Here is a 22,059-nt window from a genome sequence, read left to right on the forward strand (position 1 = left end):
ATGCTTTAAAAAAGGTAGTGGAATGAAATTTGTGGAGAAAGTGAAGTGTTGTTAATGATTAAATGTTAACTGTTTTGTTTCAGATCTTGCCACTGTTGTTGGTTACCTAGTTGTAAGTCGTCCTTTTCTAGATTTGTCTCATCCTCGACACCTCAAGAGTACACATTCAGAACTTCTAGAGGTAAAGTATTGTAATCATAGCCATAATAAATTGAAATTGAAATTTAAAAACAAATAAAAGCTAATTTTTAATCTTAGAAATATAAGTGAAAACGAGTATTTATTTCTATTTAAGGATTACTACCAAAGTGGAAGAATGCTTTTGCGAATGTCTCAAGCTCTGGGTCGGATAGTTTTGGCTGGCCGTGAAATGACTAGATTGGCTGGGTAAGTAAGATTAGTAATACTGAGTAATTGCAGAAAATAAGTTTTAAAAGTATGTCATACTTAATGATTGTGCCCAGTTGAGGTTAAAATAAGGGGCAACTGAAGCCCCATTTCCTGCTCCTCAAGCACATTTTGATAGGAAAATTAAGGAACATTTTTCTCTGAGAGTGAACTTTTCATGTTTTCTTAAGACAGCTCAGCTGTTTGGAGCCTCCACCAAGCTGTCTTGCTTAGTATATAGTTAGTTATACGGAGTATATACTTAGTATATAGTTATACTAAATTATAATTTTAGAAATTTCAGTTAAGTTTGAATGAAAGTTTTGAACTTGTACAATGTTACATGTCAGTTACTTTTCAAATAAATATTAAAAATAGTAATGAAAGATGGCCTTTGGAATTTTCATTATGACTTTTTTTTTTTTAATTGCAGTTTTACTGCTCGGATTACAGAATTAATGCAAGTACTAAAGGATTTAAATCAAGGCAAATATGAACGCACAATGGTCTCGCAACAGGAAAGGGGTAAATATGAATGCAGTAGGTCACATAGTTTAAGTTTTGACTGACATAATGTGATGCTTTAATACTTGTTTTCCACTTAAGGTATTGAAGAAGGAGCACACTTCATTCCCTTGATACCTGGTGCTGGAGAAATCATCAATGCTGATAACATTATAAAGTATGTATAGGAAAAGTTCTTTAGCATCATAAACATTTCTTAAATCGCATAATAGCCATTCTCTTTCAGCTACATTTGCTTAGTGTTTAATATAAAATTGTAATTTTTTTAATCAATTTCCTCTGTAGATTTGATCATGTTCCATTAGCAACGCCAAATGGAGATATCTTGATCCGTGACCTAAATTTTGAAGTAAGTTTTTAAATGATCTTATAAAAGCTTAGATCAGATTCAGAATATGAAATGAAAATTTTGTCTGAATATGTAAAATAACTATAAGGCTTGACTTAGTCTCTAAATCCACAAAATTGTTTTAAAAAGTAAGTCTTTGAAACACTTAGAAATCAATTTTTCTTAACTGTTAGGACTTTAAAGTTTCAGATACTACTGTCAAACATTTTAAAAAAAATACAGTCTGTCTCAAGAAAGCCACAGAAAATATAGTTGATTGTAATCCCCAGTGAGAAATGAATATTTAAACATGCAATGTAATTTTAGTCTCTAAGTTGAAAAAAATTATGGTTAGGCATTGTTTTGACTGTGCAGGAGGATCTGTACCTACACGAACCAAATATAGACTCTATTATTACTGAAAACTGTGGAAGAGCAGCATAGTAGCGCTGCAGTAACATGCCAAGTGAAGAGTGGCGCTGATTCAGTAGAGTTAGTTAATCAAATGGGAACATGGCAGACTCAATTAAAAAGAAAAAGCAAAAGAAGAGTATTTTTGTGTGATTTATAAGACACTCCCAGGCCTAAGGGTTACTATTAGAATATATGTCTATTATGACTTTATGAATAGTTCAGAAAATCTGGTTGCTTAGTAACAGATTCCTACCATGTAGGCTGTCTCCCCAAGGCTAGCTACCACTTCTTTAGAACAGCACTGTTCAGTAGAATTGTCTGCAGTGCTTTTGTTCATTATAGTAGTCACACTTGAAATTTAATTTTAATTAGATTGTAAATAGCTACATGTGACTGACTAGTGGTTACCAAATGGCACAGCACAGCTCTAGAATTCCTCTTTCCATGCCTCTGTGGCCTTCTATAATTTGTGTTGTATGTAAAGATTCTTTTCAACTGCTTTAACTTTAGCAATGTTGTCTGATAGTTTAAAAATAAGTATAATTATTGGATTTGTTTCTAAATTGTTATAATCTTAGGCAAGTCTTCAATTTTGTTATTCTTAGTAATTAAATTTTTAAGGACATCTCCACTTTTCTTTTTAAGAAACTCTAAAAATGAAAAATGTTAGTTATGCAGAGTACTTTGAACTTAATTTGACAATGTGTATTATATATTACCATATTTATCTTCAAGCTAGGAAACAAGACTATGTAGAGGAAATGTAAATATAGTTGATAAATATTGAATGACTCCAGGTATTGCAGAAGTGTTGTCTCATTTAACCCTAGGTGCTCTACTCATTTTGGTGTGGTCCCTTGGCACAGTAGGTGGCCACCCACCAGGCTTGATTTCAGGGAATAGAGCAGAGCTCAGAGCCCCATCTTTGTTAGATTTTCAGTAGCTCCTTTATTGCCATTAATTACCCCAGGAGGAAAGGGGCCATGGGATTTCTTCAGTGAACAATCCTCTCGGCCCTTCCCACACTTTCCCTCATTCAGTCTATATGAAGAAATAGATTGCACTAACTGTGCAGATGTATACATGGCTTAAGCATTGTGATAAGAGGTTCTTTGGGATCTGTATGCACAGTTGCATAGAACAGATAAGATAATTATAGGCTGTGATATTACTTTGTCACCTGTCACTGAAGTCACTTTCCTTTTTTTTTTTTTAAAAAAAGATTTTTATTTATTCATGAAAGAGAGAGAGAGAGAGAAAGAGGCTGAGATACAGGCAGAGGGAGAAGCAGGCTCCATGCAGGGAGCCTGACGTGGGACTCGATCCCAGGTCTCCAGGATCAGGCCCTGGGCTGAAGACAGCACTAAACCGCTGGGCCACCAGGGCTGCCCAAGTTGTCACTTTCCTATCCAGAAGCTCTTTCTTTTAAAGCCCTTATGTTTGGATTTCATATACTTTTACCATCAGTCCCTCTAACTGCACTCTCTTAGTCTCAGACACTTCATTTTCTTGCTCTTACTTTGGTTTCAGTTGGAAAGTCCTATTTTTGAGTCCCTAGTTAGGCCCCTACTTGTTCAAGTTTTTTACTTGGTGACCATATTCTGTACCACCTGTTGTCTATCCTGTTGATTCTTATTTTGTCTTCTCTTCCAATGGAAGCTGTTTCTTTGACTTTTGTTCTTTGGGTCTTCTGTCTCTTTCTGACTCAAGGTATTTTAAGTTACACTTGGCCTTTTCCCATTTATTCTGTCTTTCTGTCATTTTTCATAGCATAGCCTTCCTTTATACACATCCTTCAGTTCTGTGTAACCTTCAATTATTTTCTACCCATTTGTCTTATTTGAAAATAAGAATTTTTCACCTGAAAGGGGCATAACAAAACAGACGTGGCCACCAGAAAATAAATATTTAATGCTTTTATGATTATTTTGTCTTTTGTTTTTACATAGTAACAATATAAACTTCTTTGAGATTGGACATTTTATACCTCATTTCTTTATGAACTCCCCCAGCACAGACATATCTATCTATCTAGATGTAGAACTGAGGAAATCCTAAGAGATTAATGACTTGTGGGTTATAATGTGGGTGTTAAAATAGTACTTTGTAAGTTACTCAAATTTTTATGTTTAAAGTAAGGCACATTTATAATATTTGAAGAAGCCTGTGAATCTTCATAAGCAGCATATTTTTGTATAATCTCTTAAATCATATTATGTATAGAGCTATTTTTGATGACTTCTTGAGGTAAATTCATAAGTTGAATTTATCAAAAAGTCTTTTATCTGGGGAATATTTTAATTTGTAAATATAATGTGGTACGTCATATGTGGAATGTAAGAAACAAAACAGATGACCTAGGGGAAAGGGGAAAAAAAGAGTGAGGCAAACCATAAAAAAAAAAAAAAAAACCTCTTAACTATAGAGAACAAACTGAGGGTTGCTGGAGGGGAGGTGGGTAGGGGAATGGACCAAATGGGTGAGGGTATTAATGAGGGCACTTGTGATAAATACTGGGTGCCATATGTAAGTGATGAATCACTGGATTCTACTCCTGAAACTAATATTATACTATGTTAATTAACATTTAAATAAAACTTGAAACATTGAAAGAAAAAGTAATGGTACAATGCATCTGTTGCCCCATTAAACCAGTCCAGGAACCTCAATGATACAGTGTTATTAAGAACTTAATTTTCGGGGCACTAGGGTGTAAGTTGTTGAGCACATCTGCCTTTGGCTCAGGTCATGATCCTGAGGTCCTGGGATCAAGTCCCCATCGGACTCCTTGCAGGAAGCCTGCTTCTCCCTCTGCCTATGTCTCTGCCTCTCTGTCGCTCATGAATAAATAAATCTTAATGGTTTAAAGGAGTAAAGTCCATGTTATAAATGGGTTATTTTTATGTTATGTTATATATAATATCACAATAAAAAAAAAAAAAAGAATGAGCTACTGGGCACTTAGGTGGATCAGTTGGTTGGGCGGCCAAAGGTGGAAGTGACAGAAGAGAATGGAAGGATAAACAAAATGTGGTCTATACATACAATGGAAGAGTATTCAGCCTTGAAAATGAATGAAATTCTGACACATGCCACAGCATGGATGAACCTTGAAGACATTATCAAGCTAAGTGAAATAAGCTAGACACAAAAGGGCAACTATTGTATGACTCCACTTGTATGAAGTCCCCAGAATAGTCACACTCATAAAGTAGAATAGTAGTTACCAGGGGCTGGGGAGAGGAAGGAATGAGGATTTATTGTTTAATGAGTATAGAGTTTCTATTTGTTACGATGAAAGAGTCCTGGAGATAGTTAGTGGTGATGGTTGCACAACACTGTAAATGAACTTAGTATCACTGAATTGTTTACTAAGAAATAGTTAAAAGAGTACATTTTATGTTATGTACACTTTGCCACAAAAAATTTTTTAATGGGGAATCCCTGCGTGGCTCAACGGTTTAGCGCCTGCCTTTGGCCCAGGGCGTGATCCTGGAGTCCCGGGATCAAGACCCACATCAGGCTCCCTGCATGGAGCCTGCTTCTCCCTCTCCCTGTGTCTCTGCCTCTCTCTCTGTGTGTCTGTCTTTCATGAATAAATAAATAAAGTCTTTAAAAAAAATTTTTTTTAATGGTTGAAAGGAGTAAATTTTATGTTATAAAGGGATTATTTTATGTTATGTTTATATATAATACCACAAAAAAAAAAAAAAAAGAATGAGCTTCTGAGCACTTGGGTGGCTCAGTCGATTGGGCGGCCAACTCATGATTTTGACTCAGGTCATGATCCAGACTTGTGTTGGGTTCCACATTCAGTGGGGAGTTTTGCTTGAGACTCTCTCTCTCCTCCCTCTGTCCCTCCCTCAGCTCTCTTTCTTACTCACTCTCAAATAAATAAATCTTAGAAAAAAAAAAACTTCTAAAAAAGGTTGAGAATTACTAGCCTACCATATAACTGATTATATATATATATATATATATATTTTTTTTTTTTTTTTTTAATTCATGAGAAAGAGAGAGAGAGAGAGAGGGGGGCAGAGGCACAGACAGAGGGAGAAGCAGGTTCCATGCAGGGAGCCTAACATGGGACTCGATCCTGGGTCTCCAGGATCAGGCCCTGGGCTGAAGGCAGCGCTAAACTGCTGAGCCACCCGGGCTGCCCTAACTGATCCGTAATAAAAAAGCACATCGTATGAACCTCAGTGTTTCATATGAACTATATGGAATGATTTTTCCAGCAAAAAGAACTGTCCCTTTTTCTGAGAAATTATTTTAAAGAATCTTTTTTATGGATTTATTTGATGGACTTATTACCATTTTCTGTGAAACTGAATATAGTGAATACTTCTGATTATATATAATAGTGTTACTTTATTATAATAATGATGTCCTTAGGAGCTCATAATGTTCAGGGCTGTTAATTAAATCGTCCCCTACTACTATGCTTTTTGCTAATGTCAGCCATATATACTGTCTTCCGTTCCTAACTGCTCACTGTGGTTTTCACTGGTAGCCAAAACTTCTCCATACTATTTGTTGCAATATGCCAGGAAACCCAAAGCCAAATTTAACCTATAAATATAACAACTCAATTTACAGATATCCATAGGCATTCTCTTATGCGCACAGATCTTAGATTCAGCATTAACATTACCCCATGGCTTTTAGTATGGGGTAAACTTCCAATTATGACATCAGTCATGACAAACCAGCAACAGTTTTTCCATAGTAAAGATTTTTTAAAATGTTTTTATTCCCCCTTGGTTAAATTAAGACTATAAGGGAGACTTTCACTGAAAATTTTATATATATATATATATATATATATATATATATATATATATATATATATATAGGAGGCTAGTAATTCTCAACCTTTTTTATAAGTTTTTTTTCCTAAGATTTATTTATTTGAGAGTAAGTAAGAAAGAGAGCTGGGGAGGGGCAGAGGGAGGAGAGAGAGAGTCTCAAGCAAAACTCCCCACTGAGTGTGGAACCCAACACAAGTCTGGATCATGACCTGAGTCAAAATCATGAGTTGGCCGCCCAATCGACTGAGCCACCCAAGTGCCCAGAAGCTCATTCTTTTTTTTTTTTGTGGTATTATATATAAACATAACATAAAATAATCCCTTTATAACATAAAATTTACTCCTTCCAACCATTAAAAAAATTTTTGTGGCAGAGTGTACATAACATAAAATGTACTCTTTTAACTATTTCTTAGTAAACAATTCAGTGATACTAAGTTCATTTACAGTGTTGTGCAACCATCACCACTAACTATCTCCAGGACTCTTTCATCATAACAAATAGAAACTCTATACTCATTAAACAATAAATCCTCATTCCTCCCTCTCCCCAGCCCCTGGTAACTACTATTCTACTTTATGAGTGTGACTATTCTGGGGACTTCATACAAGTGGAGTCATACAATAGTTGCCCTTTTGTGTCTAGCTTATTTCACTTAGCTTGATAATGTCTTCAAGGTTCATCCATGCTGTGGCATGTGTCAGAATTTCATTCATTTTCAAGGCTGAATACTCTTCCATTGTATGTATAGACCACATTTTGTTTATCCTTCCATTCTCTTCTGTCACTTCCACCTTTGGCTATTGGGAATAATGCTGATGGCTCTTTGTTTCATCAAAGCAAAAGGTAGTCCTTTCAGTGGCTCCTAGTGCTCTGCAGGATTTGCCTGTGCTGCCCTCTCCCAGCCTCTTACCTCTCTGAATTCTTTTCCTAGTACTCTTTCCTCTGTGTCAGTTTCTCAGCCTTTTTTTTTTTTTTTTTTTTTTTTTTACCAGAACAAGTACATTCCTGTTTGAATGTACTTGCTTTTTCAATCAACTTTTTTTTTTTTTTGGGTGGGGTTGGACTGGAGCAATCTTTCTCCAGATAAATTGCTAATTCACTCCATTCAAAATTGCCCAGTTACCATTTTCAATGAGACCTGGCCTCACTGCCTTAAAAATGTAACCTCCCTACCCACTCCCAAATTCCCTTACCTTGTTACATTTTTTTCTCCATAGCACTTATTTTCTAATACATTACTGAATTTACTCATGTATTGTGTGTATTCTTTATTATATGTCTCTCCCACTAGAATGTAAAGTGATAAGGGCAGGATTTTTTTGCTTTGGTTTTTCTCTTTTATTTGTTAGTGTAGCTCCATTACTTATAGAGCAGAGCCTGACACTAAGCATTCAACAAATACTCACTGACTTAAATAATAGGAATGCAAGTCTCAACAGTTAAAAAAATTTGTCAAAGGCAGGTTCCACAGCCAGAGTAATTCACATCTTTGTTGTCTTCTTTCCTGCTGTGATACCCTGCTGTGTGATTGTAACCCAGGTTTCTGATTCTTCACAAGGTTGATTAATACTTAAAATGAGACCTTAAGCTGAGAACTTAACCACTCTTGATCACATTTTCTCATTTACCTTTACATCATTGCAGAACAAGTGGTGTGGTACTTGTAAATATTTATTACACACACACACACACACACACACACACACACTTCCAAGAATCTGGTCCATGGAAACATTTCTCACTTATGCATAAATTTGCTCACTGCTTCTGGTTCATTGCAGTATTACCTAAAAGCAAAGCAAAATACAAATGACCTAAATACTTAACAAAAAGTAAGTTTTTAAGTAAATTATGGTGTATTCTTAGAATGGATTACACTGTAGACACTTAAAAAATGGAATGGAAAGAATCTGAATATACTGACTTGGAAGAATATTTTTGATATATTGCTAAATAGTAATATGTAGAACATATATAGTATGATTCCATTTTTTTAAAAAAAAGACCATATACACACATACTACCTGTTTTCAAGAATTCTCAGAATTTATAAGCTGTATTTCTGTATTCTTTTTTTTTTTTTTTTGTATTTCTGTATTCTGATTAAGTTTATGTCACTCAAAGATTTTTAAATGAAAAAAATGAGTAAAATGTGTTGGGCAGCCCAGGTGGCTCAGCGGTTTAGCGCCACCTTCAGTCCAGGCCATGATCTTGGAGACCTGGGATTGAGTCCCATGTCGGGCTCCCTGCATGGAACCTGCTTCTCCCTCTGCCTGTGTGTGTGTCTCTCTCTCTGTCTCTATGAATAAATAAATAAAATCTTAAAAAAAGTAAAATGTGAAAGATCTCTTCAACCATAGCCTCCACTGCTTCTACCCGTTACCACATTTATAGACAAAATAAAAAGCTTATCATTAGCAAAGAATGCTTTGACTCTAAGGAAATGTTCACTGAGCATATATTCATTGTTAATTCATAGACTGATTTTTCTTTCAGGTTCGATCTGGGGCCAATGTTTTAATTTGTGGTCCAAATGGTTGTGGGAAAAGTTCACTTTTCCGTGTTCTTGGTGAAGTAAGTACAAGTTGGCCTCAAGATTTTGTAGTCTTGTTTTGCCATACAATCTACCACATTGTGAAATTTACAACTGCTCCTCTCCCCCATCATTTTCCTTTTATAGTTATGGCCTCTTTTTGGAGGACGTCTAACTAAACCTGAGAGAGGAAAGTTATTTTACGTTCCTCAGGTAAGAGGACCTTGTTTATTTTGTAATCTTTGATGTAAAGATCTTTTATTTTTTAAAAAGTCACTTAAAATGATTTTTGCTCTGTCACTATCAGAGACCTTATATGACCCTTGGAACACTTCGAGACCAAGTGATATATCCAGATGGAAGAGAAGATCAGAAAAGGAAGGGGATATCTGACCTGGTAAGGAAATGTTTATATCCTAGATCTACTGGAAATACTCTGTATCATATTCTTTATATTAATCAATTAAGTATTTTAACTGCTAGATGGTTTATCTGTCCTACCTTGTAAAGTCTTCTAAAACCATGTCGTTAATTATAACTTTCCAAGTTGAGATAAGATGTTAACTACTTTGCTTAAACGTGTAGTATTTAAGCTGGTCCTGACAGTTTTTTTTTTTTTTTTCTCATTGCCCTCATCCTTTAATTATGTATAGTAGTTGTATTCTCTTTAAGCTACTAAGTAGGTTTTTGTCGGAGTTAGTATAGATAGGAAGTGAGGGTTCAGGGCTACCTTTGTGTCACATTCTTTTGTGAAATGTGCCCCTTTAAGTGATATTGGCAATAGAATTATAGTGATTCTAGTTTAAAAAATAAAGCAGGAATAGAGAATGTTGGTTTACATCAAGTTTGATTTCATCTTTAATCATTGTGCTGAAAGGTACTAAAGGAATACTTAGATAATGTCCAGTTGGGTCATATCCTTGAACGTGAAGGAGGCTGGGACAGTGTTCAGGATTGGATGGATGTCCTTAGTGGTGGAGAGAAACAAAGAATGGCGGTAAGTATACTCTGAACACATTGCACAACAATGCAACTGGTTGCATACAGTCACTTGTGGAGTCCAGTATTTTGATTATTTAAGGTACACAGTTTTATTTTAATCTTTTTATTTGGCAATTATTATAGTATGGATTAGTTGAAGTGATAATAAAAGTGTTGAAAATGTATAACTTGCATGTATATTTAAAATTCTGAAAAATTCTTAAGTTTTCTAGTTATATACTATTAATCCATTGGGGATTAATTAAAGTTGGGGAAACTTTCTAGCATATTGATCCTGGGTTATATGGCAGTTCAAGATCTCTTAATATCTTTTCTCTACTGACCTCTCACTGAAGCTGCTCTCTCAGAAGTGTCTGAAAGTTAGAGATGATCCATTCTCAATATGTTCCCACTTTATTTCTGCTCCTGCCCTTCCCTCTATCATCATACTATTCTGGTTTCAGGAGTCAGTATCTACTCCCTGAAGTTATTTAGAATTTTTACATTCTCCTAATAGAAAGAGGCATTTGAAAGGAGATGTTTTAATTTTGTGATTGTCTAAACTTATTCCTGATCAAACATGACTACAGAACACTGCATGTTAAGAGTAATACCTTGAATACCGTGTTCAGGGGGATAACTTTTAAAAGAGTCATTTTCTAACTATGGATACCATAGTATGAGCAGCTGCAGAGGAAATTTTTTCCCTAGAATGTTAGCCTTGTGGAAATTAGAGAAAACTGTAGCCAAAGAAAAACAGCAAAAGAAATGGCTTATTGCTGAATTGTTTACTCATTATTTTAAAATTATATTCTGCCTTTTTTTGTTGCCTCTTATTCCCTGATAATGCATGTTATTTTTCCCAAACATACCCATTCTGTATGGACTTAATATCAACTTGATAGTGTGATTGTCTGGCTAGTGCTATAACATGAGATTAATCTACAGAGTGAAGAATGAATTATAAGCAAAAGAAAAGAAATGTCAGCTATACTGAAAATGGAAATTGGGTCTTAGGAGTGAGAATTTGAAGTAATCAGGATTTCTGAAATGAATTAGAAGATGACTATAGAAAAAACTGCAAGTCAAGAGAACAAAGTTAAGGTCCTTTTATTATGACTTCAAAGAAAATGGAAGGATACGTCAAGATTCACAAATGCCCACAGTGTAAATACAGAGAAACAAAAATCAGTGTGCTTAACTAAGGAGTCCTATGTGTGGAATATGAAAGGTACAGAGGGAATAGTTCTTAGTTGAAGATAAGAAATTCAAGGCCTTGAGGAAGAGGGGATGTGTTGGGGAGAGGAAAGAAGTGGAGGGAGGAACCCTATAAAACCAGGTGAACCATGATAGAGTTGGTTGGGAAAGGAGAAACTCAACCAGTGGCACTGCGGCACGACCAAACTGCTGACAGATATGTTCTATATAAACCAATATTTGGAGAATTGGTTGTGAAATTTAAAAGAGAGCATATTGTTTTGCTACCTCCAAAAGGTTTTAGGGAAAGGGAGAAGGCTGATAAAACAGATGTTGATGTTGGTGAAATTGAGCAAAGTTCATGTATGGTCATTTTATTGCTCTTACAGTTTTTGGGTAGGCTTGAAATTTTTCAATGTAAAAAATTGAGGGAAGAGAGGACATAATTTTTATAAATTATAAAGATTAATAATTTGTAAATTCTAAAAGTTAGATTTTTTTTTAAGGAAGAATGGACTTGAAAGGTCTAACTACCCAAAATCAGTAAATGTAGGGAAATAAGATCATTACATAATTTTAATGAAAAAACTTAATCTAGTATAATTTCCACAGAGTTCGTTACTTGCTAGGAGCCTACTCTTTGCAGGATACAGAGATAGGTGCCTGCCCTTAATAATCTAGTTAGGAGATCCACATATTCTCAACCAACTGTAACACAAGGCAGTCTTCAGTTATAGCTAAATAGAAAGTACAGTGGGATAATGATGAGGGAAGGATTGGTCTTGAATGGCAGACTCTGTGTAATTCTCCCAGTAACCCTGTGAATTTAGGTACTTTATTAATAGGTACTTTATTAGGTACTTTATTTTATTAGGGAAAGACTTGGCACAGCTTAAGCAGCTTCCTAATGCCATGAGGCTACTGAGTTGCAGAATGGAGATTCAAGTGAAAGGGGGTCTAAAATCACCCTTCTTGCTACTGACCAGTACGTTATATAGCCTCCAACGTGCAGATTGGTTGTCTATCTACTTCTCTCACTGCCCCTTAAAATCTCAGGTAACATTTTCCTTACCTCCATTGCACCCCTTTGGGCCCAGCCTTTACCAAGCCAGGGTTTTTCTACCCAATATCATAAGTTGCACAATCTTATTTCTCAGACTGATAGTTCTCTTTCCCACTCAACTATGCTTGTTCTTCCTATCTAAAAGTGGTGCTTTTTTTTTATGATGAATTATGAAAAATATCTATGTATGATAGAAGGGTTGGGATATTTATGAAGTATACAGAAGGACCAAAACCCCCTGCTAGAGATACCACTGTCATAAAATTGTTAGTGTTTTTTAAATCCAATTTTGTAATTCTTTTTCTTTTACCTAATTGGCAACTGTCTCCCTTCTTTAGACTCACTGACATCTTGACTATTTACCCCTCCCCTTTCTTATGATTGATCAATCCCTCTTTTTTTTTAATTTAAGATTTTATTTATTTATTAATGAGAGACAGAGAGAGGCAGAGAAATAGGGAGAGGGAGAAGCCCACTCCCTGTGGGGAACCTGATGCAGGACTCGGTCCCAGGACCCCAGAATCACAACCTGAGCCAAAGGCAGACACTCAACCACTGAGCCACCCAGGTGTCCCTGATCAGTCCCCTTCTGACTCTGCCTCCTTTTCTGTCCAGTACAGACTTAATAATCCAGGGCCTGACCCATAGGAGGTACCCAGGAGATAATACTTAAAGGAATGAACAAATAACCCTTTCCCTTAACTTCCTTTCCCACTTTTTGTTGCCTCATTGTTATCTCAACTTCAGCCCAAGAGCAGTTGTTTGCCCTGGCATTTCTGTACATAGGCCTCTGAGCACAGCTGAAAGATCAGAATGATGTGATTTGGTACCACCACACTTGCATGGTTTCCAGTCTTACTGGGGCTCAGAAGTGTTCTTTGGTGATTATTTTATTTACTTTTGCCCTTCTCTCTCATTTTTCATGATAATCATTTAAAAACTACCAATCTCAGGCTTTCTACCCCATTTCCTACTCCACAACTCCCAGCAGAACATCCCACCTCCTACTTAAAACTCACCTCTGGTTAAAAGCACAGACTGTGTCACACACCCAGTGATCCATCCAAAACTAAAGACTGCAGCCTAAATTCCAAACACCAGAGACTGAAATCCTCATTGTCCTAGGGAACACCTCAATCTTTGAACCTTGCGTTGTTTTGTACAGGGCATTCTCTTTAGAATTTGTTGTGGTTATAAAACAATTAGCAAAACAGCTTACATTTGTATTTATTTTCTATTCTATACCTCTGCCCCATGTTTTTTTCTCCTCAAAATCCATTCCTTTCCAAATAAATCTGTTGGAGAAGTGAAAAAAAAAATAAGGCAGCATTATGTCAGTTATTATGTCAGTCAATTGAGAGCTCATTTTTATTGAGTGCTTAATTGTGATAGACAGTCAACTAAGCCCTTTACATTCAATTTTTACAAGTCCTTTGAGGCAGAAATGGTTGAGTGCCCCCTTGTATGGAAGAAATTGAAATGTAGCACAGTGAAGTAGACTGTCAAGCAAAGATAGCTATGGGGGGCGGGCAGTGCTTGTCAACCTCCAGTGGCAATACTGGAGGGGTCATGTACTTAACTCACTTTACAGTCTTCTTACATTGTGGTATCAAGTACTGACAGCATAATGGGAGAGAGACACATAAAAAAATTGCCATATAATATGCCAAGTGTGATGATGAAGGTATGCAAAGAATTCCTTGAGAACACTTGGCTGGAGGTGTTTGTGGAATGCCTTCACATAATCAGTCCTCTTAACTAAGTTCACTCTAGACTTTCCTGATGTCCCTGTTTCCATCTGTGGAGGGTAAGTCATTCATCCTCTTGAGAAAGGCTAAATGTTTCCATGTTTTTGGATCCTCTGACTTTATCATATTTTTTCCTTCAGTAATGCATGTGTGCAGATTCACACAGTATGTATGTATGTATTTATTTATTTATTTATTAATTAATTATTGGGTGCTTCAACTGTTGTTTATTGACACACAGGTAAGCTCTATAGCAACAGGCCTGGAGGCAGCACAGCCTATATTTAATCTCTTCTGGCCCTTCTCTTTCAGAAAGACATTTTCAGGTTCCCTGATGTAAAAAGCAAGCTATGCTTTAACCAAAGGTCCTCTGTAGTCTGTACCTATCATTCTCTGTACAGTTGAACTTCTTAATAATCCCTTCCTTACCTCATCAAATAAATATAAACCTCCAGAAAGCTGCTTATGTTTTAGTCATTAATTTATGTTTCTTTCATGCAGGTGTTGAGTGTACAGTAGTAATTAAAATAGTCTCTGCTTATGAATATAATAGCCTAGGGAGGTAGGCCGAGAGACTGACAACATACAGTTCACAACATATGAAGGGCTGTAGAGAAGTTACAGGGGGGACCCACTTGGATTTTGGGGGAGGGGTCAGAGTAGGTTTAAGGAGAAATTTTTTTTTTTTAATTTTTATTTATTTATGATAGTCACACACAGAGAGAGAGAGAGAGAGAGGCAGAGACACAGGCAGAGGGAGAAGCAGGCTCCATGCACCGGGAGTCCGATGTGGGATTCGATCCCGGGTCTCTGGGATCGCGCCCTGGGCCAAAGGCAGGTGCCAAACCGCTGCGCCACCCAGGGATCCCGAGAAATTTCAAAGATACAAGAAGCAGAGCACGGTGTTAGAGACAAAAGGAAAGTGACATGTGCCATAAGCATCTCTGACCTAAGACCCATTGTGTCTTGGTAGTTGAGAGGAAGCAATTTTGGCTAGAATGTTGAGGTTAGAAAGTAAGAATCTTTTGTTTTAATTGTATTTAAATTTAATTAATTAACATATAGTGTATTATTTGTTTCAGAGGTAGAAGTCAGTGATTCATCAGTCTTATATAACACCCAGTGCTCATTACATCATGTGCCCTGCTCTCTTTAATGTCCATTACCCGGTTACCCTGTCCCCCTTCCCCTTCCCCTTCAGAGACCCTCAGTTTGTTTCCTATGATTAAAAATCTCTTATACTTTGTTTCCCTCTCTGATTTCGTCTTGCTGTATTTTTTTCCTCTCCTCCCCTATGATCCTGTTTTGTTTCTTAAATTCCATGTATGAGTGAGATCATGTAATTGTCTTTCTCTGATTGACTTATTTTGCTTAGTGTAATATCCTGTAGTTCCACCCACGTCATTGTAAATGGCAAGATTTCTTTTTTGTTTTGTTTTTGATGGCTGAGTAGTTTTCCATTTTGTGTGTGTGTGTGTGTGTGTGTATACACACAATATATATTGTGTCTTTTTTTTGTTTTTGATGGCTGAGTAGTTTTCCATTGTGTGTGTGTGTGTATACACACACACTCACACACACACACACACATATATACATACACACACCATATCTGCTTTATCCACTCATAAGAATCTGATTGTGCAGGGCCTGTGGGCCACGGTAAGGAGTTTGGGTTTTGTTCTAAGTGAAGTGGGATGTTGAAGGGGTTTAAGCAGAAGAGTGAAATTCTTTGACTTATATTTCTGAAAAATCCTTTCTGGTTACAGGGAGAATGGATTGGAGAGGAGTAAAAGAGGAAGTAGGCTATTCATGGTCCTCTAGGCAGGTGATGATTGTGTTCTGGACTGAGGGCATGATTGTGGAGATGGGGAAAAGTGAGTGGACTACAAACACTGAAGGGCTTACTCAAATGGACTAAAAAATGAGGGTGGGAGTGTGAAAAGGAGGAGAAGAAAAAAGGAACAGGTCAAGGAGGACTTGTTGCCTTCTAGCTTAAGCAGCTGTTTGATAGTGTTATTTTCTGAAATATTTAAGGTGGGGTGGGGTGGATGAATGGATTTTAAGGGAAAAATTAGAAAACTAAGTAAAAATTTCAAAAAGGAATTTTTATTCAGCAATTTAGAAACTCGAAGAGAAGGATATGCAAGAGATATGTATTGAGAGTTCACAAGTGTAAATAATACTTGGAATCATGAGATTCAATGAGATCATTCAGGGAGAGGCAAATATAGGATAAAGAGGAGAGGACTTACGAATTGGCCCTGAGGAACTCCCAACATTTAATGGTCAAGTGAAGAAAATGCTGGAAAAGAAACTGAGGAAGCAGCCTAAGAAGTGAGAAGAAACGTTAAGACTATGGTTTCACTGTCACTTTCTCAAGAAGGAGGAAGTGGTCATCTGAGTTGCATATAGCAGAACAGATAAATTGGGTAAGGATAGAAAAGTGTCCATTGGTCTTGCAACATGGTGATTGTTGTTAGGGGCAAATGACCAGTTGGAATATCTGTTAGACAAAGAATCAGAGTAAATAATTCCCAGAAAATGAAATACATATGAAAAATAAAGATAAAATGTTCAACATAATGAAATGGAAGCTATAACAATCTTAATGTTAAGTTTTACTTATAAAATTAGCAGAATCTTTAAAAAAAATAAGCGTATCCAGTATTAACCTCAGGGATATAAAACAGGTACATTAAAAATTATTGGTAGAAATACTAATTGGTTGCTTAATAATTACTTGTCATTATTTAAACAAGAATGTTTAGAAATAAACACGTTTTTGCACTTGAGTCATCTGGAGTCTAAATTCTAAGATTTGGTTAAAATATGTACCCTCTAATTTTGTTTAGAGAACTTCCTCCTAATAGTTTAAAACTCAACTTCATTTCACATCATTCTTAAATGTTTTGATTAACTCAACAGTAAATTTCCTATGTGTTACATTTTCCCTTTTGGGAAGATAGTAAAAACACTTAGGTTTGTGTTTTTTTGTTTTTGTTTCTGTTTTGAGGAAGTAGATTTTTTTGAGTTAAAATAATTTTCATACTTGCTTTACAACACTAATGCATATTTAATTTAAAGTAAATCTACTTTACCTTATTTCTGCATGTGCTTACACAGAATATTTCTTTTTATGCTTCAGATGGCAAGATTATTTTATCATAAACCCCAGTTTGCCATTTTGGATGAATGTACCAGTGCGGTTAGTGTAGATGTGGAAGGCTACATTTACAGTCATTGTCGAAAGGTAAGCATTTCAAGTTCTCAGTTTGAGCTTCTCATTCTTAGTTTACTCTGTGTCCAACCAAGTATCTATCCAAAGAGAAATTTCAAGTTATTAAGATGCAAAATTACTATCAAAGGATATTCTATCTACTTAATAAAGATTTCAAATAATAATTAATAGATATGAGTAAAAAGAATTGTAAGTGAATTCTGTATATAATTCTCTTTAGCTATATCTTAGATTTGAAACAAATACTGTATTTTAACTTTATTTCCCTTTTTACCTCATTCCCTATACTCAGTTAATAAATTGTTATTTTCTTAATGTGTTCCATTAAGAATGAAACCTAAATATCATTTGTTTTTCTAATTAAGAAAACTTGATAGTAGTCCTTTGGTAGCTTCAGTTTGTCCATTTTTTTCTCTGGCCTGGGCAACATTTTACCAGAGTTTCTTTTGGTAGCCTTTTCTCAGGCTGTGCATATTGATACTGTTCTTTAAGTAACTGAATATTCAGTAGTTCTGTGGTGACTGTCACACCATCTCTACTCTTGTTGGATTTTGAGGATAAGAGCAGTATATCCTAACTGTTTTACAGTATTATACAAGTAAGGAAGTACATGGGTCTTTTAACAATTTGTAAGTATTCTTTGGGGGTTTACAGTAAATATAAAAGATTATGTTGCTATTTACAGTATGACTTCCTACTATTCAAAGTGAGGTCATTGATCAGCATCTCCTGGGAGGTTGTGAGAATGCAGACTCTCTGGCCCTACCAAATTAGAGTCTACATTTTAACTACATTCCCAGAAGATTCAAATGCACATTAAGGTTTGAGAAGCATTGGTATAATGATGAAAGAAGAAATTTGCTACATTCATCTTTGTAGGAAGGTTTTTCTTTACTGATTTTATTTCTTTACTGATTTGTTTTCTAGAATCAGTTTTGGTCATTTATAATCTTTTTATGTAGCTGTTCATATAAACTTTCAGATTTATAGGTATTGGAGATGTGGTCTCTATTTAATCAGTGATTTATTTATTAAAAGATTTTATTTATTCATGAGAGACACAGAGAGAGAGGCAGAGACTTAGGCAGAGGGAGAGAGAGAGGCAGGCTCCCTGCCTGATGAGGGGGCCTGATGTGGGACTCCATCCGGGCACCCTGGGATCATGCCCTGAGTTGAAGGCACATACTCAATCACTGAGCCACCCATGTGTCCCTTAATCACTGATTTAGAGGCTCTTTGCTGGTAGTTTTGACCATGTGATGTCCCTTACATTTAGTTTTAGGCTATATATTCCCACGTAAGATGCATTTTTCCTCTAAAGCATAGATTCCATTTAAAAGAAAATTCTTTTGGGGCCTGCATTTGATAGTTTAAATTATATTACTATAATAGCAGTTACATATGTATAAGCATGAAATGAAGTATGAATTCCTTGAACTTAGAGCTCATTTACAGCCACACAACGAATATAAATTTAAAAATTAAGTACAGACAAAACACAGTTTCAAGTTGGTAAGGTAACATTAAAGAGACCTCTGATATTGTATTGCTGAAATTAAACCACTAGTTTGGAATTTAATTATGGAAAGATATAGTCTGAGGTCCAGATCGTGTATTTTGAAATTTGCGAATGTATCTTACTTAAGTAATTCTATCAGAAAGAATGCTTTCATTAAGTTGAGATCTGATCCAGTTATTGTAGAATCATAACAAATAGTATCTGAAGTGAGCTTTCAAAAATCAGTGTTGTACTGATAACTTATTTTGTCATGCAGTTTGTAACCAATTTGAGAACCTTTCCACATGGCATTCAAAGTTATGGTACATTAAAAGTTTTAAGTGCTATCACTTTATTTATTTATGTTTTTTTTTTTTTTTTTTAGAGAGAGGGAGAGCGCAGGGGACGGATGGACAGAGGGAGAGAGAGAACCTTAAGCAGGCTCCATGCCCAGCACAGAGCCTGATGCAGGGCTCGATCTCATAACCCTGAGATCATGAGCCAAAATCAAGAGTTGGACCCTTTACCGACTGAGCCACCCAGGTGCCCCAAGAGCTATCACTTTAAATAATCACTTGGTTTCAGCGGAAGTATAAACACAGATTTGGGCACTTAGATTCATGGTAGAAAAGTTCCAGAAAATACTTAGCCTAATTTTTAAAAAATTATCAAAATGAAAATAAAATTAGAACTCATGATAAAATTGTCTGGATACTCCAGTATTTATTTCTGTCAGCCTTGAGAGATCCATTTTAAGAAACTGCAGTCTAGAGTAGGGTTTCTCTCAGTCTCAGCTCTGTTGGTATCTTGGGCTGGATAATCCTTAGTTGTGAGGAGCTGCTTTATAGGATAAAAAGGATATGTAGCTGTTCATATAAACTTTCAGATTTATAGGATATTTGACAACATCTGATCTCTATTCATTAGATGCTAGTAGTGCTTTCAGTTGTGTCAAAAATGTCTCCAGACATTGCTAAGTGTCCCCCAAGGACAAAAAAATCCCCCCCACCCCCAGTTGAGAACCTTTGATCCAGAGCATCTGCAGTTATATTGATGAATGGGTTTTTTTTTTTTTAAATAGTTATTAGAGAGCCCTAAATCTTTATTTATAGTTTAAAAACCAATAAGGTTTTAAAACTGAAAGATTTTTCATTATTTTATAGTATGCTCAATGGGGTAGCCAAACTTTGCCTAAACTAACAAAAGATTTTTTTTATTTTAAAAAAGTTTTTAAAGATTATTTATTTATTTATTTATTTATTTATTTATTTATTTTTTAATTTTTTATTTATTTATGATAGTCACACAGAGAGAGAGAGAGAGGGAGGCAGAGACACAAGGCAGAGGGAGAAGCAGGCTCCATGCACTGGGAGCCCGACGTGGGATTCGATCCCGGGTCTCCAGGATCACGCCCTGGGCCAAAGGCAGGCGCTAAACCGCTGCGCCACCCAGGGATCCCTAAAGATTATTTATTTATTTGAGAGAGTGAGCAAGTATTAGTAGGGAGCAGAAGGAGAAGAAGCAGACTCCCTGCTGAGCAAGGAGCCCGATGTGGATCCCAGGACTTGAGGATCATGACTTGAGCCAAAGACAGACACTTGACTGACTGAGCCACCCCACCCAGGCGCCCCAACAAAAGATATTTAACCTCTTTTTTTTTTTTATATTTAACCTCTTACTTGTCTCAGTGTCCATGTTCTTCCGTGTTGCCAAAGGAACATACTTAGTTGTAGAATTTTGCCCTAGAATTCTGATGTTGCTTTTCCAAACTCTGAATTCCAAGACGCATTCCAAAACAAGGGGTTCCAATAAAAGATTATGACCCTGTATTTGAAAAATAGATTGACTGTAGATAGTACTATATTGAATTAATTTTCCTGATTTTGATCTCTTGCTATTTTTCTATTTTTGTGCTTTTGTCATATATTTTTTCACAATAAAATAGAAACTGTCAGGATGTATATTTTCTGCCCCAAACAAAATAGTACATTTAATGCTAGTACCCATTAGTTGTTTTTTTTTTTTTTTTTTTTTAAGATTTTATTTATTTATTCATGAGAGAGAGAGAGAGAGAGGCAGAGGCAGAGGCAGAGACACAGACACAGGCAGAGGGAGAAGCAGGCTCCCTGCCAGGAACCTGATGTGGGACTCTATCTGGGGTCTCCAGGATCACGCCCTGGGCTGAAGGCGGTGCTAAACTGCTGAGCCACCCAGGCATCCCCTAGTTTTTTTTTTTTTTTTTTCTTAAAGAATTTATTGATACTTGTGTGTTTTTATTATGTCGTTAATGGTCTGTACTTTGCATTACCTTGAACATTGACATCAGTTGTAATTTTTTCTTTCACACTGATTTTTAACTAAAGCTTCTGAAGATAGTCATTTTAATAGCTTACAATATATAGATGAGTTTAATTTGTGATTCTATTTTATTGATATAAAACTAAATCACTTTCTTTGTATTAGGTTGGCATCACCCTCTTTACTGTGTCACATAGAAAGTCTCTTTGGAAACACCATGAGGTTTGTATTTCTTATGTTGAATGGTATAGTGGAATTTTATTTTATTTAAATTCAGGTGATTGTAGTTTTAAATTTCTTGGTGTATGTTCCCTTATAAATATATACCTTGAAGGACAAAAGGTGGTTCTATTTCAGTTCTATAAAATAAAATAGGTTTTCCTTAAATACTATTATAGTTGTCAGTTTTGAAAGCTGTAATACATATAAACAAGCCCTGGTTGTATTTGAGATATTAGAGAACTAGTTAGTGGTTCTCCATTTTTATAAATGACTATTGTATAATAACTGACTAAAATTTACACAACCTTATCACAGCTCTGGCTAAGTAAAGTTTTTCTTACCACCCAGTATTGACAGAAAGGTAAGAGTCTAGGAAGGATTAGATGGCAGAAAGTTTAGGGACATTTTTAGCGAGATCCTGGCTGTAAGGGGAAACTGAATAATGTCAGCTGTGTTTATTATTGCCCTGTAATAAAATAGAATCATTAAGTAGTCACTATAATTTACATAGAGATTACAGTGAGGTTTGCACTTGTACAGATCCCTGATGTATTCTGGTGTTCTAGCAGTGCCATTCTTTTCAGTTCTTTTTTTTTTTTCCCCCTTTTCAGTTCTTAATGTAAAATATTCAAACCCCCAAACTAACCCTATTAACTCCTTTCCCCTCTCCTCTCCTCTTCCCCCCCCCTTTTCCTCTTTCCTTCCTTCTCTTTTTTCCTTCTGAAATGATAAAGACATTTTGAGTAAAAGAAAGGGTTTGAGAGAAATCAGAACAATGGAATGGGGTGTCTTGTTCCATAAAATACATT

At 35.9% G+C, this 22,059-nt stretch overlaps 1 protein-coding gene across 5 annotated transcripts in view; it reads left to right on the forward strand.

The window, feature by feature from the left end:
* Window positions 1-22,059, forward strand: part of ABCD3 (ATP binding cassette subfamily D member 3) — a 76,889-nt gene that overhangs the window by 51,851 nt on the left and 2,979 nt on the right. For 3 of the 5 annotated variants that reach the window (XM_072834584.1, XM_072834587.1, XM_072834586.1), the window contains 10 exons: window positions 84-181; window positions 296-387; window positions 821-912; window positions 994-1,069; window positions 1,198-1,261; window positions 8,966-9,043; window positions 9,150-9,215; window positions 9,310-9,399; window positions 9,880-9,999; window positions 17,140-17,415. In XM_072834584.1, coding sequence (XP_072690685.1) covers window positions 84-181; window positions 296-387; window positions 821-912; window positions 994-1,069; window positions 1,198-1,261; window positions 8,966-9,043; window positions 9,150-9,215; window positions 9,310-9,399; window positions 9,880-9,999; window positions 17,140-17,400 — 1,037 coding nt within the window. In that variant the 3' untranslated portion in view covers window positions 17,401-17,415. Of the gene's footprint in view, window positions 1-83; window positions 182-295; window positions 388-820; window positions 913-993; window positions 1,070-1,197; window positions 1,262-8,965; window positions 9,044-9,149; window positions 9,216-9,309; window positions 9,400-9,879; window positions 10,000-17,139; window positions 17,416-19,115; window positions 19,274-21,193; window positions 21,251-22,059 lie in introns of those variants that run through there. The other 2 variants (XR_012035102.1, XM_072834585.1) reach the window with 2 other exon arrangements.

The sequence above is a fragment of the Canis lupus genome, chromosome 8 (genome assembly GCF_048164855.1).
Source record: "Canis lupus baileyi chromosome 8, mCanLup2.hap1, whole genome shotgun sequence".
Lineage (NCBI taxonomy): Eukaryota > Metazoa > Chordata > Mammalia > Carnivora > Canidae > Canis > Canis lupus.